The sequence below is a fragment of the Scleropages formosus genome, chromosome 23, assembly GCF_900964775.1.
Source record: "Scleropages formosus chromosome 23, fSclFor1.1, whole genome shotgun sequence".
In the NCBI taxonomy this organism is placed as follows: Eukaryota; Metazoa; Chordata; class Actinopteri; order Osteoglossiformes; family Osteoglossidae; genus Scleropages; species Scleropages formosus.
This window is the reverse complement of record NC_041828.1, coordinates 15,772,591-15,788,535: the sequence shown is the minus strand read 5'-3', so window position 1 is coordinate 15,788,535 and position 15,945 is coordinate 15,772,591. Positions and strand designations below refer to the sequence as shown.

General features: G+C 43.0%; 1 protein-coding gene across 2 annotated transcripts in view; it reads left to right on the top strand.

The window, feature by feature from the left end:
- The first annotated feature begins 9 nt into the window (after positions 1–9).
- The window catches only part of ctdp1 (CTD (carboxy-terminal domain, RNA polymerase II, polypeptide A) phosphatase, subunit 1), a 78,850-nt gene continuing 62,914 nt past the window's right edge, over positions 10–15,945 (top strand). For both annotated transcript variants that reach the window (XR_001964907.2, XM_018727168.2), the window contains exons 1-8: positions 10–364; positions 4,257–4,340; positions 4,426–4,519; positions 4,805–4,933; positions 5,510–5,660; positions 8,181–8,271; positions 9,698–9,864; positions 11,373–12,401. Coding sequence is in view for 1 of the 2 variants with exons in the window: in XM_018727168.2 (XP_018582684.2) it covers positions 81–364; positions 4,257–4,340; positions 4,426–4,519; positions 4,805–4,933; positions 5,510–5,660; positions 8,181–8,271; positions 9,698–9,864; positions 11,373–12,401 (2,029 nt within the window). In the remaining variant the exon portion in view is untranslated. The remainder of the gene's footprint in view (positions 365–4,256; positions 4,341–4,425; positions 4,520–4,804; positions 4,934–5,509; positions 5,661–8,180; positions 8,272–9,697; positions 9,865–11,372; positions 12,402–15,945) is intronic.

Below are 15,945 nucleotides of genomic sequence, written 5' to 3'. Positions count from 1 at the left end.
TTTTTTTTTGTTTCTGACAAAAGAAAGTGTTTCTTCGCTCCGTCGCAGAGGTTTCGGAGGGACTCGGGGGTGCGGAGCTCATGGAGGAGCCTGCGGACTCTCCGGGCCCCTCGGCGCCGGTGACGGAGGTCCGCTGCTCGGCCGCTCGTCCCCTCCGGCTGCTCGAGTGGAAGGTGAAGCCGGGCTCGCTGGTGAACGTGGACTCGGTTCTGGCGCTGTGCGTCCCGGTGGCAGCAGAGCGGGAGGCCGGAGCCGAGCTGGAGACGCCGATGCCGGGGAGACAGCCGGAGAAGAGGGTCAAGTCGGACCGCGCCGGGGTGGTGCGGGAGCTTTGCTGTCAGCTGGGGCAGGTGGTCCCCCCGGGGTAGGTGGAGAAACGGGCAATCGGTGGGATGCAGTAGGGGAACCGTGGCGTGGACGGTGGAGAGCAGCTCGTGCGCGCCTCACAGTGTGCGCGCGCCGCTAGTGTGTGTTGCTGACGCGGTCTCATCTAACGGTTAGCTCTCCACCGTTAGTCCTCGTTTTCCCATGATAAGGACACTTCAGGTATTAATTTTAACTATTTTCTATCAATGTATTATTTGTGTAATTTACTTCATTATTACTGTTACTGCCGTTTAGTAGAAAGCAGCTGTCAATCCGTCACCGTCACGCGCCGCGACAAAGAGCACAGCACGTGACGTCAGCAGTGAGCTATAGCGCATTAACGATGACGCAAACAGGCATAACTTTTTTGTTTATAAACACAATGCACATGATGTTTCTGTATGAATCATGAGGCGCACAAAGTCCAGGGGCTGATGCCTCTTTGTGTGTAGAGCCCATTAGGAATAGTCCCTGTGTGTAAAATGCAAAAAGTTAATGTTTTACACTAATCCAGAGTAAGTCTGCCTTGTGTCCTTCATGGGATCCCTTTCAAATACATTTGCATTTATTCAGTTAGTAAACACATTTCTCCAAAGCAAAGTAAAACTCAAGAGTAACCGCGGTGGTTTTCACCAACACACGGTGAGATACAGATACAGACACACGATTCACAAAGTACAGTCGCTCAGTTCAGCACTACTTTTTTCTGCCAGTTTACATTGCAGAAATTGCCATATTTAGAATTGATAGGGAGTATTTTTTTTATTTTAACAGGTAATGTAGAAAAAGTTTGCAGACCAGGTAGGAGCTCGGGAGTGAAGTCAGACTGAAAGATGTATTTTCAGACTCTTCTTGAATGTTGACAGGGATTCAGCAGTTGTGAGAGGCAGGGGGAGCTCATTTCACCACACTGGAGCCTTAACTGAGAGCCTTTAGACTTTTAATTTCGAAACTTTTGTGAGTGGCACCACCAAGCAGCCAGAGGTGGAAGAACATAGCATTCTGGTTGGGGGCACGGTGAGTCATCACCTCGTGTAGGTATTTGGGAGTAGATTCATTGAGGGTCTTTTAGGCTATTGCCAGGATGTTGAACTTGATACAAGCAGCTGCAGGAAGCAGTACTCAATAACACTTGTATACTGTGTTCGGGACTGACAGCCTATTGGTATTCAGTGGAATCTGGAATGAAAATGAGTTTTCAGGTACACTTTTCGGTGTGACCCTACTTTTTTAGTTTTTTTTTTTTTTTTTAAATTTTGTGTCTAAAGTGTGCGGCTCAAAACATGGACATATCTATATGAGTCAGAGTAAAATGTAACACATCTGTTATGATTATTTTTTTATATTTTATAGCAAAAATGTCACTTTTAAATATTGAAGTGTGTGTGGCCAGTTTCCTGTAAAGCATAATATAGATCACTCTAGATTTTTTTAAAAAATTTGCCTACTTTGTTACCCACTGTGGGAATGGTGCATGATTTTAACAGCGGTTATTAACAGCATTTGTCTAAATTTATGTAAATACTTGCTCATAAGTTTTTTCAGTAAAAGTACTGTAATAGTAATTGGACTGTAATGTCACAATTGGTAGTACTTGTCAGTGCTAAGATGATTTATGTGGTTGATGGATTTTGGCCTCAAACACTGACTGTAGATTCTTTTTAGTTCACTGTCAGGATCTGTCAGCCTCAGTACTGGGTGACACATACAGGGCTTTTTGTCCTCAAAGACCTCAACCACCACTATGCAGACTGTGACATGCATTCCGTTGGTCTCCTATCTCGCGTACAAGGAAAGAAACAAAAGTGAATGAACGTTACTCTTGTACTTCCAGTGTAAAGAACCTCAATATGCTGCAGTCCTCTCATCAGCTTCATGGAATTTCAGTCATGAATGATAGCTGACCAACAGAAGTGAAATACCTCTAGCATTTGTAGATGTTTTTGTCACTGGCTATCTGATGAAGTGAGTAGCCAAAATGTGATAGGCAGTGGATTTAAAATTAGTCACATAAATTGATGACTGTTCTTTATCACGTTCTCCAGGGAATCAGGTTCACATGCACATTTAATAATTCCAGTGCTGTGACATGAGATTGCAGTTTGCCTTCTGAGTGCATTTTTAATGATCTTCATGCTTTAAATAACAGTTTCACAAAGAGATGGACAAGAGTGGACAGTACAGGGCTCCACTATATGTTTCGCACACACAATCGCTCCCTATCTGTGACCATGTCTCACTATGAAGGAGTCTAACCAGGAAGCTGCATTTCCCCACCTGAAGACAGATGAATTTCAACAAACAAACAAGATCCCATCAAAATACACAGCATTCACTTTCCACAAATAAGAACATTTGGCAGAGAGTTAAAGGTACACATGTTTTACAATTCAGCACTGTATGTGTTCTCTATAGCAGTGACATGTAAGGTACCCTGGCCAAAAGGTGAACATCTGGACAGGGACATCTGGAAGATAGCATTTAAATTGTTCATTCACACAGGTTCACATTAATGACAGTTTTCATTATTTTTTAAGGGGAATATATTCTTAGTCTACATTGATTCACTGTAAGATGAATATTTGGTTCATATGAGCCTGTTAGAGCATGAACCCTCTGTGTAACTTTAAAAATACCTTAAAATTCACTGCAATACACACGCAGGTCTTTTTCCACCTTGTTTTGTCCAAGAGATGATGGTTTCATGTGACTATAATCGTGGACCCCTCATTGCTGCGCTGTTTTTTTTAACTTCCCAAGATGTGGGAAGATTCAGGAATTACAATTTAAGTGACAGTCATAGCTTTCACTGAAAGCTGGTAGATATTTCTGAAATAAAAATGTTGTCAAACACTAGCTGGGCTGGTAAATACATTAAAAAAGGTAGACTTATAAATTTTTGTACAGTGTCGTACTACTGGAGTTATTCATTAAATTTAAGGCTCTTACAGCAGGGTCCCGCTTGTAGCTTTGGCTAGCAGTCTGTTTGGACCATGTCTGTTCCCATCAGACTACAGTTGCCATAAATCATTTTGGTTATCATACTTCATTATTCTTATAGATCTTTTTTCCATTTAACCAGGGAGTTGTGTAGTTTGAATGTTCTCTGCTCCTGTAATGCAAAGTGTGCTGTACATTGGGTAAATTCTAAGGTCCTTTACTTTGCTGCAGTAAAGTATTTAGTGGCCCGCATACATTTGGATGGTCCACAAAGTTTAATTTTGTCCAAAACATTTCATTAAGCTGCCCTGTAATTATAATAATATTGCGTGGTTTTGCAGTCCAAAATATGATTAATGGTTTTACATGGAAAATAAAACTGTTTGGTTTGGCAATAAAACTTGTTTTTACTTGCCAACAGTAAATGTAATGTTCAAAGGGCTATTTCATGAAACATTATTAAATACAGTCATCTGTTTTTTTTTCTTTTTTTTCTTTTCTCAGATGTATACTGTGCACACCCTGTTAAACCACTGTCACTTTTGACAGCGGACAGTATGAAGAGACAGGAGACAACACTGGTTAAAAAAAATGATCGGTTTTGTATCAAAAGATATTAAAGTGTTGTGCAGAGGTCATGCTTTCATAGTTAAGATCCTTGCTAAACGTATGTGGTGTAAAAAGGTGTGAGCACTAGATGGTGCTCCATGAGTGTCTTTATGTATAGTTTCGTAGGATTTCTTTTTCTAGCAAGAAAGAACAACGTTGACTAAAGTGGAAAGAGTTGTTCAGTAAATCTGAGAACGCTGCCGTCACTGTAACACTTTACTGTCACCTTATTTATTTTTTTTTATTAAACCTAAACTCTGTTGCTATGGTGAGGTGAGTTGTTCTCTTTGAATGCAGTGCCCATTTGTTCACGTTGAACCGTGTGGTTACCTGTTCACCAGGGGTGTTTTAGTGCGACTGGAGGAATGCAGCCATCCCATTGTGATGAAGGGTCTGTGTGCTGAATGTGGACAGGACTTGACCCAGTGAGTAAACCCTTCATAAAATCCCACGTCGCAGACACTTCCTGTCCCAGGTGTGAACAGCTTCACCCATGTGTGTGCCCCCCAGGCTGCAGAGTAAGAATGGCAAACAGCAAGCGCCTGTCTCCACAGCGACTGTGTCCATGGTGCACAGCGTCCCAGAACTGATGGTCAGCTCAGAGGTGAGACTCCTGGTGCAACATCTGGCGGTCTAATGTGTGTGAGTTGCTGACCTGAGGAGTGCCAAAGTGTGCTTTTTGTGTCAAACTCTTGCACAATTATTTTGGGGCTAATCTAATAGGAAATTAACAAGCAAATGTGTGGGTGTGTGTATTGAACTGAACTGACATCCCAGTGGTTTTTGCACAGTACTGTAGGAGTGCCATGTGTTTGATTTCTGTGTGAAGCCGCACACCAGACATGTAAGTCGTAAGGGGCTGTTTCATGGCCCGGTTCTCCTCGCGCAGCAAGCCGAGCAGCTGGGGAGGGAGGACCAGCAGCGGCTGCACCGGAACCGCAAGCTGGTGCTCATGGTGGACCTGGACCAGACACTGATCCACACCACAGAGCAGCATTGCCAGCACATGTCCAACAAGGTAGGAGGCTGCTGTGTGTGCTCACGTGTGCATGTGACTGTATGTCTGTGTGTACTTGAATCTGCTATGCTGTTTATAAATGAAAACATTATTTTTGGTACATTACGTTCTGTTAATTTTCTTTTTGGTACATTACGTTCTGTTAATTTCAAAAAGCATTTAATGGCACAGTGTTTGAGTTTCAAGAATATCTGCATGGCTGTGTTCCATACTTCATGTGTAGTTATTAAACTGATTATTAATAGTGGCAACGTAAGATTAATTTGACTGCTAGTATTATTAGTTCTCATGTGTTTCCCCTTTTACAAACTAGAAGAGGTTCTTATTTTAAATTTTAAATGGTTAGCAAGCAAAATGGACATCATTACTATAGCAAGCGAAGGCAGTTACTAGGTAATGATTATAACAGTTTAATTACATCTTCCGTGGTGCATGTGAGATAGAAGAATGCAAACTGTAAATGCTGTAAATAACCAGATCGTTTTTCGATGCGGTGTTCTTAGCAGCTATCGCAGAGCAGAGATCTCCCCCCCCGTACCATTTTGGTACAGGAACCCTTGTTCTGTGTTTCTGCAGGGGATCTTCCACTTCCAGCTGGGCCGAGGGGAGCCCATGCTACACACACGCTTGCGCCCCCATTGCAAGGACTTCCTGGAGAAGATCGCCAAGCTCTATGAACTGCACGTGTTCACCTTCGGCAGCCGCCTGTATGCACACACCATCGCAGGTATGTCTGCCAGGATGGGGAGCAACGCTAGGGGAAGGGCGCTTGTGTCAGAGCTGGAGGCTGAAGGCATTTGAGCCTTTATCCTTGTGTTTTCTCACACCTCTGAGGTGAACAACATGCTTCAGCAGTATTAGGGAATGACCCTTCAGTGCAGATGGTTACAAAAACTTCCCGTTGTATTTTTCAGAACTTTATTTTAAATTTTCGGCCAGCTACTTTCCATGCTCAGTTGAGGACAACTCATTTGGATAGTTCAGTTTAAATTATTGTTGATATTCATATTAGCAGTTTTGTAGCACATCTAATTTTTTTTCCCCACATAATGTATTCTTTTTAAAAAAACTGACCTCATTAAATGCTCATTTGGAGCGTTCAGGTTCTGCTCATGCTGTTTAACGGTTTCTGCACTGACTGGTGACAGTGGTGTATTGACAGCCTAGTGGTTGTACCCCGGATGTAAATACAGTAACTCCACGATGCAGCCTATGAACAAAGATGAAGAATGTCCCTGACTGCCCATTGTTGGGCACCCTGTCAAACGCTACTCTGCTGAGGACTGGCTTCAGCTCTTATTACAGGATAACAAACAACATACTGTGATGAGCAGTGGATGCAACGATTGCACAGTGATTACACAATGAGTGTTGACTACTGTACTTTCTGCGCCAGGAACTTCAATACATTTCAGTCCCATTGGAGAGGTTTGTTTTCCATCCCTGCTTAGCTGCTCTGCTGTACCATGTTGGATGTTTTTTTAGTAACAACATTAATGTGTTCTCTTTGATTTGTGGTGGAAGTGAAAATAATGAGTGTGTGTCAGTTTTCTTATGCAATGTGCTGGCAGCTTAACTTTTTTGTCGTCTTGGGGTTTCAGTAGAGGAGGAACACAAGGGATGTGCAAAAATAAATTGGCATTATATAATTGGGGGCACTGGGAATCTTTAGGGGAAATGTCTGCTGAGATTATTCAGGTAGCCATTTAATTCTTCCCCACCCCAAAGTTTTTTTTTTTTTTTTTTTTTTTTTTTTTTTTTTAAAGAAATATCCAATTAGTCTTTGGAAACCTGTTTAAACGGTGTATTTGTCTGGGTCATTTCAATGATGCTAATCCAGTGAAATCAGGTTATAATATAATCAGGGCCATTTACCTCAGTCAGCCTTCAGTTTTCCAGCTTTTATTATACCACTGAAGAGTCCAGAAAAGGGCTAAGTTGGAAAAGCCACAAAGTTGAGTCGGGTGGTTGGGTGTTCACCTAGAATAAAAACCTGCATTGTTGGCCCTCCAGGACTGTAGTTTACTAGCCTTGCAGCAGTGTATTCTGCTGAAAAGGGTGGTGTTCATTAGTGGTGTTGTTTGTATGGGACAGCTGATAGTATAGTGATTAGAGCTGCTACCTTTGGACCCAAAAAAGGTTGTAGGTTCGATCCCCACCTTCGGCTGTAGTACCCTCGAGCAAGGTACTTACCCTACAATTGCTCGAGTAACGTGACCCAGCTCTAATAAATGGATTAATAATTGTAAGGAGCTTAACAATGTAAGTTACTTTGGAGAAAAACATAAGGTAAATGAATAAATGTAAAAATAACACCAGAAACTCTGGAATGAGCTGCTTAAGGCAGGAGTCTATGTGTGGTTGTTCCCCTTGTTTCCACTAGGAGGCAGCATTCGTCTGTTTATGGCAGCACCTGACATGACTGGACAAAAATTATTTTATGCGCCGGTTGATAATTGACACAACCTGAAAAATTAGGACTTGCAGGAATTTTGTTTTATACACATATTACATTTATATACACTCAGTCTGCTGAAATTCAGAACCAAAATATGTTCAAACCATGTAAATAGTGATACTTTTGTTGTAGAAATTGTAATGACATGCTGTTGCTCGGTGTTAATTAATTTATGCTGACTTTTAATGAGAATGCCAAGTTTCCGCTGGTACCAAATTGATAACGTGATGCAAATGTTCTTTGGGATCCTATTTAAAACACCGTGATTAAAGCTTTCCCCCACCTCTTTGGGCGAGAACTGAATAGGTACCGTTTTTCAAATTGCTCCGTAGTAGGAGGAGGCCTGTATCTTGCCTCATTCCCTCTATTCCACATGGGTTTGTGCATCATCAAAGCACTATTTTATTTAGCTTTCTATTTATTTACTTCTAAAGAAATACGGTGAAAAAGGACAAGTAAACTTGTGTTTAAGTTATTACAATCTCCAGCAGTGCATAGTACTGGCAAAAAGAAATAATGGTAATATTGGCAGATAATTTATGTAAGCAAAATATTGAAAAGAGAGGCTCAAAATTCTTTCATTCAGGTCTTTAAATGAAAACTGTTTTGGTGTTTAGAAGGAGAAATACAGGTGCAATGTTTGTTTGAATCTGACAGAACAGTGTCCCCAGCCCTCACTTTTTTATTTTTTTACCCCTTTTCACAATGCTGTTCCAAGCGGGGCCCTCAGCCGCATCCCTCTGCGCTGTCATTTCTTGAACTGTTTTCTTGCCATCTTGCTTTCCACAGGCTTTTTAGATCCTGAGAAGAAGCTCTTCTCTCATCGGATTCTATCAAGGGACGAGTGCATTGACCCCTTCTCCAAAACAGGGAACCTCAGGTGGGCTGGGGATGTGGGTGTGAGGGTGGGAAGAGGGCTTCTGACAGAGCTGACAGCTCTCATGGGTTGGTCTTTCATGCTGCGTGTTTGAGAGAGAGCTTCTTTCTTTCTTTGTCTAGTTACGTTGTTCAGATTGCATTATTCAGGTACTCTGCATCATCGTAAATCACATGGCTTACAGATTTAAATCTGAAGAGGGCAACAAGGGTGACAAATTCAAGGGTGCAACATCATGGCTCGTCCTGGGCTTCGTACCTATGGATTGTAGTCCTGTTTCCTTATTGTTTCACTTCCATCTGCACTTTGCTGCGATTCTTTGTTGTGGTTGTGATTGTTACTGTTTTTTTGTTTGTGTTTTGATTTGGCCTTGCGTCATGGCACCCACCAGAACTCAGTCAAGATGTCGTCTCACACCGCCGCTATCAGGCTCTGTGCCAGTTCTCTGAGTGGGAGTTCACACCGCGCCTCGCTTGTCTCCCCAGCGACCCAGGACACCCATTCCTGTGGATTGGCTTCTTAATGACCTGTTAACGCTTGGCATCTGCGCCACTGTCCTCATGGAGACGATAGCCTGACATTTAGCCATTAGACAAATGTGCATTTAGTGGTATTTGTGTAGCAGAAGTAAATGCCGGGATTCTTACTTAGCCACTTCCCCTGCTGTGAGTTCTCCTCCCACCCAATGCTTTCCCTGTTCACTTGTTTGAGTGAACCCATAAAATGTCTTATTCTGTTCACTTTGATCACATGAATGTTGACTACACCATAGTTTGTCTTGGTGGGATTACGGTCCCATTGTTATATTTAATGTAAACTAATGTGGGTGTGGGTTGACATGGCGGCTCAGTGGGTAGTGCTTTGATGCTGGTTTAAATTAGGATAGTTTGTAGAGCTTACATGTTCTCATATTTATGTGAGTTTCCTCCCACAGTCCAAAGGCATGTGTTTCAGATGAACTGGTGACTCTAAATTGACCTTTTTGCATATGTGTGAGTGAATGGGTATGTGTGATTGTCCTTCAGTGAACTGGCATCCCATCCAGGGTGTATCCTGTCTCTCACCCTATGCCTCTGAGATAGGCTTCAGACCACCGCGACCCTGCTTTGTCCAAGCAGTTGTTGAACATGGATGGGTGGTTAATGTGGGTGTGTTTGTGTTTGTATTTGCTGTACGCCAATTGTGCATCTTGCTGCAGGGTACTTAACCGGACCTGCATCAGTTAATACCCAGCTCTGTAAACAGGTACATTTACTTGTCTTTGTGACCCTTGACCTCTGATGTGGAGAGCTGTTATGATCCAGAGCCATAGTGGCAGTTCTGTTCTTTGTAAATTTATGGCTGTTCAAGTTAATTCATTGACAAAAATGTCAGTATTTTTGGTAATATCAAATACATTGTATTAATTCACACTCTTTTCCCACCGCAGGAATTTGTTTCCCTGTGGTGACTCTATGGTTTGCATCATTGATGACCGAGAGGACGTCTGGAAATTTGCACCAAACCTTATCACAGTGAAGAAATACACCTATTTCCAGGGAACGGGAGACATCAATGCTCCACCTGGCTCGCGGGAAGCTCAGATGGCGAAGAGAGGTACAGCAAATCCTTCGTACTTCTTGCTGCAAAGAAACATGCAGCATCTCAGTACCCCTGGTCTTTTTGAAAAATGCTCCTGTCTTGTATTGGCTAGGGGAGAGATGGGAGAGGTGTTGCAGTGAATTAGGACTGAACTCTTTGGCAGGAAGCTTCAGGAAAAGTTTTTTTTTTTTTTTTTTTTTTTTTTTGCAAAAAAATCAAAAGGAATGAAATGTTTACTATTCTCAGAGGACTCTGAAGGTCCATCACAGAATTATTGGAGATCGCTTGCAATTTACACTAAATTTACACATCAGAGCAGCTGTAATCTCAGGAGGGTGATTACACAGAAATCAGGCTACCTGACACTGCCGCTGTGATCGAGAACTGAATTAGCTGGAAAGTGTCTCTGTTGAAGTGGCAGGGTGATATGGTTTTCTGGTTTTCTCTTTACTGTTTGGTACGCCAGCACAGGCAGTTGTGGCAGTGGTGAAATTAGAAAATAAATAAATAAAACCTCCTTGTTTTAGAACAGTTGAATTATGCTGCATCTAGGAAAAACAGTGACGTTAAAGGTCATGGTGCCATTATGGATCACATTTACTGAAAGATGTAAGTTGAAGTGTAACACACCCCCATGTAGAAGCAGGGGCTGCTGGAAGCCAGGGATTTCCTGTGCCCAAGGGACAAACTGAAGAGCTGTGCACTTACCTTGAAACACCCCATTGATCCCAGTCTAACAAATTAGGGTGATGGGTTTCATCATTGGGCCATATTAATTTGCTCATGATGAAGTCTGGGTTTTAACAGGTGTTTCTATAATGAGTGGGCAAGCCCTTTTGAGGAGAGACCTGGGCTGCTCAGGAACTGAGTTTAGACATCAATATCTTTAATTTTTCAACAACACTATTTCTATAATACAGTTGCGTTGAACAACCGTTGCTTGACTCTCTCATCAGTCAATGAAGTGTAACTAAAGGGTGTTTCACAGCTGAGAAACCCGGAGAATCTCAACAGTCTGTTCCTTGTACTTTAGGAAATGGTTTTCTTTGCACTTCCTCTTTGTGATCTTTCACCAAGAGCTTTAAATATATAACTTAGGGACTGCTGGTGTCTCACAGTTTATGGGTTTGACTCTGACACTTTGTACAGAGTTTGCATGTTCTCCCCTTGTTTGTGTGAGCTTACTGCGGGTGCTCTGGTTTTCTCCCACAGTCCAAAGATGTGTTGGTAAATTGATGGCTCTAAATTGCTCTTTGTGTGTGTGTGTGTGTGTGTGTGTGTGTGTGTGAGTGATTGCCTAATGATGACCTGCACCCATGCAGGGTGTGCCCTGTCTCATGTCCTTTGTTTCTGGGACAGGTTTGAGAGCACCGCAACCCTGCTTTGGACAAGTGGTTAATGTTTCCCAATTGATTAACTTACTGTTAGTGACCCTATGAAAACTCTTAATAGTATGTTGTGAATTTCCTGTTCACTGATGGCTGACTTCCTGCACTGTTTTCTGTTCTTGTTCAATGCTGCAGCTAACCACATGAGCAAGCCAGCAGAGAGCCTAGACAACACACCGCTGCCTGTGGCACCCGAGGAGCAGAGCAATGGCATTCGCAAGCGGGGAAAGGAGCGGCCTGTAGGACGGGGTACGACGGAACATGAGGAAAGGGGGATCACGGGTAGGGGAGGCGAGGGCCTCAGCTCTCAAGAAGAGCCTGACGAACGGACTCACTCTTTTGGGGAAGGGGCAGAAACCCTGCGGATTAGCAGTGGCCCAAGTGCTACAGATGCGGAGGATGGTGGTGCAGCAGAGGCAACTGTAGACACGCCCACCAGGGGTACAACCTCCAGTGACAGGACCAGCAACGACTTAGAGTTTGACCTGTCCAGCGACAGTGAGAGTGATGTGGCCTTGGCGAACCCCTCGTCTTCAGACAGTGAGGTGGAGGGGACTCGTACTTGGAGGAAGAAGCAGGAGGCTGGAGGGGTGGAGCTGACAAGTGAGACGGAGCCTGCTAGAGAAGCGGAGCTGGTTGCTACGGAAGACCAGGTGGAGGGAGAGAAACACCCAGGAGAGGATGGCATTTCAGAACAGGAGGGCCTCCGGGAGCTGGACAACGGCTGTTTAGATAAAAAAGAGGCGGAGACGGAGTCGCAGAACAGTGAGCAATCAGGAGTGACTATGGGGGAGGAGTCTTTAGACCAGAGCATTGAGGAGGAGGATGAAGGAGAGGAGCCTGACCTCGACCAGGATGATCACTTGATCTACCTTGAGGAAGTTCTGACACGAATTCACAGCGAGTATTTCACCCGATACGAGGCCTTCCTGAAGAAGGAAAGCCCCGAGATGCCCGACATCCGGAAGATTGTTCCTGAGCTCAAGAGCAGGTCCCTGGGGGGCACCACGATCGTGTTCAGCGGTCTGTACCCCACCAATTACCCCATGGAGAGAACCCGAGAGTTCTACCATGCCAACGCACTAGGAGCCAAAATCCAGAGGAACCTTCTCCTGAACCCCAAAGACCCAGATCACACAACCCACCTCATTGCAGCCCGAGCTGGTGAGTGCTTTGAGCGCCCGTGTGCTTGCTACAAGTGTTCCTTCTTAGAAATTACACGTGTCCCGTGTCATGTGTGGCAATACAAACATCATCTTGCAATTTTACTGTCCCTTAAATAAAGCAGTGGAAAATAGGCTTACGGTTCTTAAAGAACACTTCCGAATATACCAGTATTTTTCTTTCCTTCCTGTTGTTATTTTTGAACATTTCAATTTTTGGGTCTCTGTATTTCTTTGAGTTAGTAATTGTTTTTCTGCTTTGGGTGAGTGGTTGTATATTTTAGTGAAGAGAGTTTGTGTCCAGCTTTATGTTTTGGGGGTGTATGGTGTGGCCTTCAGTCATGCTTGGGCAAACAAATGTGATATCATAAAACAATTTGCACTAAATAAAAATAAATACACATCTCCATTATTATCTACCAAAGCAGAGATGGTGCTATATGGGACAGCTGATAGTGTACTGGTTAGAACTGTTGCCTTTGCATGGGAAGGTTAGTGGTTTGAATCCCACCTACTGCTGTAAATACCCTTGAGCAAGGTACTCACCCTAAATTGCTCCAGTAAAATTTTCCATCTGTATAAATGGGTAAATACAGTCAGAGCACTTAATAGGAACATTACACTAATACTGGGTTGGGCTTGCCTTTGGTTTCAAAACAGCTTCAGCTCTTCATAGCATAGATTCCACAAGATGTGGGAAACATTCCTTTGATATTCTGGTCCATGTTGACGTGATTGCATCATGCCATTTCTGCACATTCATGCTGTGAATTGTATCTCCTGTTCTACCACTTGCCAAAGGTGTTCTATTGGATTCAGATCCGGTGACTGAGAAGGCCAGTGAAGAACACTGAACTCATTGTCATGGTTATTAAACCAGTTTGAGACGACTTTTGCTTTGCGAAATAGTGCATTATTATGCTGGAAATAGCCATTAGAAGATGGGTAAATTGTGGCTATAAAGGCATGCACATGGTCAGGAACAACACTGAGACAGGCTTTGGGATTCAAGCGATAATTGATTGGTATTAACAGGCCCAAAGTGTGCCAAGAAAACATTCCCCACAGCATTACACCACCACCACCAGCCTTGACTGTTGTCATGAGACGGGTTGAGTCCATGGATTCATGTTGCTGATGCCAAATTCTGACCGTACCATGTGTACCTCAGCAGAATTTGAGATTCATCAGACCAGGCTACATTTTTCCAGTCTTCAGCTATCCAGTTTTGGTGATCCTGTGCCCACTGCAGGCTCAGCTTTCTATTCTTGGCTGACAGGAATAGAACCCGATGTGGTCTACTGCTGTTGTAGCCCATCTGCCTCATGGTTTGACGTCCTGTGCGTTCTATGATCACATTTTTTCCCAATTCTGCATCTTTGATGTGAACATTAACTGAAGGTGCTGACCTGTACGTGCATAATTTTATGCACTGCGCTACTGCCACAATTGGCTGATTAGATAGTTGTATGAATATGCAGGGATACAAGTGTTCCTAATGAAGTGCTCCTTGAGTGTAATTGTAAGTAGCTTAACATTGCAAGTCGCTTTGGAGAGAAGTGTCAGATGAATGTAAATATGGAGATGTGAACTTTCAGAAGGAATTACTATCTTAAAGGAGGTTAGTTTTAAATAAATTAGCATGATATTCCATCACTTTCACAAATACAGTGGGTCATTTACTTACAAATTTCATTAGGGCAGAGAGTTGGTTTGTTACTCAAACAGTTTGTGGTAAAATGTGACATGAGGTGGGTTAGGGGTTCACCATCAATTCTATAATTCTGTTCTACATACATATGCAGCCTCTGTTGTGATCTGTGCTGGAGAAACAGTGGTATTGGACTTACTGACCACATGCATCTGTATCTGCTAGCAGTCGATATCTATCAGTTAATTTAGTGAAGTTTTGGTGTGTGATATGAATTGCTATGCTAGCTCTATTTATAAAAAAATAAATACTTGTTAAAGTGTAACAGTGAAAGGTTCAAAATGGAAAAGTTTCTAAGTCAGAGACCCACAGTACATAAATACTGGTAAAAGTAGTAGTTCTCCTTTTGAAGAACAAGCAATTGTTAGAATAAAATGCTAACCATTTTTTAAAATTCATTCTGTGACCTTATTTAACGTCATGTCTGTTTTGTAGGCCTGAAGTTTTTGACTATTGGAGTGTCAAAGCATTATAATTGTATATTTCTCAGTGTAAACCAATGATTTATGTGCATAAATTTTTGTAATGATGCAGTGTTTCAAGTGGACTTGTATGATGGAAGTTCACATGAAACATTGCCTCACTGTCTTTTGTTCTGCTCTTAAGAGGGAAATGACCAACGGCTGCATGTTGGTGTGTGTGTGTGTGTGTGTGTGTGTGTGTGTGTGTGTGTGTGTGTGTGTGTGTGTGTGTGTGTACATATATAGACTGCAAACTCAATTATTTCCATCTCGCTTGGATAACTGCAGCTGTTGGACAACATCGGTAGAGTTGTGGCCCATCGTACAGGGACTGGGCTCTGATTGCACGCGGACCCGTCATATGGCTGTCAGCCCTCGTCGAAGATGGCAACACCACGTCTATGATTAGCCTGGTTTCCAGGAGACACTTCTGAGAGAGTCCAGTTTATAAAACCGGTCTTGGCTGAGGGCTTCATATTTCCACAGACGTCTTTTCAGATGTAGCCCGGGTTTCTGCAACTGGCTGGACCCAAGAATAACTTGCAGGAGCCAGTTTGCTGATGGTTGTTGCCTTGGTGAGTTGCTTATGACTGATGTAACGCAAGCCGAGCCGAAAATGCGTCCTCGCGGTGCCACCCGAACGAATCCTGCCGCCACACCTGTTAGCTTAGCGGACAATGTAATGGGTACCCTGCTTGACATTTAGTCAAGAAGGTGCTTTTTAAAAGCCCTTCCGCTTCTTCACCGATTGTGAAAATGCACTGGGTACAATGGGAGAGGCTGAGCAGAGTGCTGTTTTTAAGTTTAATATGTCTGTTGACTGCACTCTTAGCCTAATGCCTGTTCAGGCTGGTTAACAAGCCCTTTCCCGACTGGTCCACTTACTAAATATTGTACATGTGTTTGGGAGGGGATGAAAACATTAATTTTTATGAGTGAAGCTGCCACTTCCGTTCATCTTGATGGGTGCTCTTTAAATCCTCTTGCGAGATGAATTAATGTCTGTGTGCAGCGGCGACTGTAGATGACAGCAGCAGGCCTTTCCGTTTTATTTTCCTCATTTATTTGTATTTGACATGCGTTGCTTTTAACAGACACGTGGCCTTCGATTGCATCTTACTTTGTCTTTGCTGGTGCCCAATTAGTCTTGGTATTGATAGGTGGATCTTGTTAGTCAGAAGTCTATGACTCTAAGCACTAGTTTAATATGTTTCACCTCCTCGTCCTTGTTTTCCGACACGGTCTGAACAAGGCCTTTTCGCTATTCCCTGAGAGCACAGAGGACTTTTAAGCATTAATTGTTTTGCCCTTTCTAGCTCTCTACTGAAGATCAGGTGTTTACAGTCTTATATGAAGTCGTTTAACCAAATCAA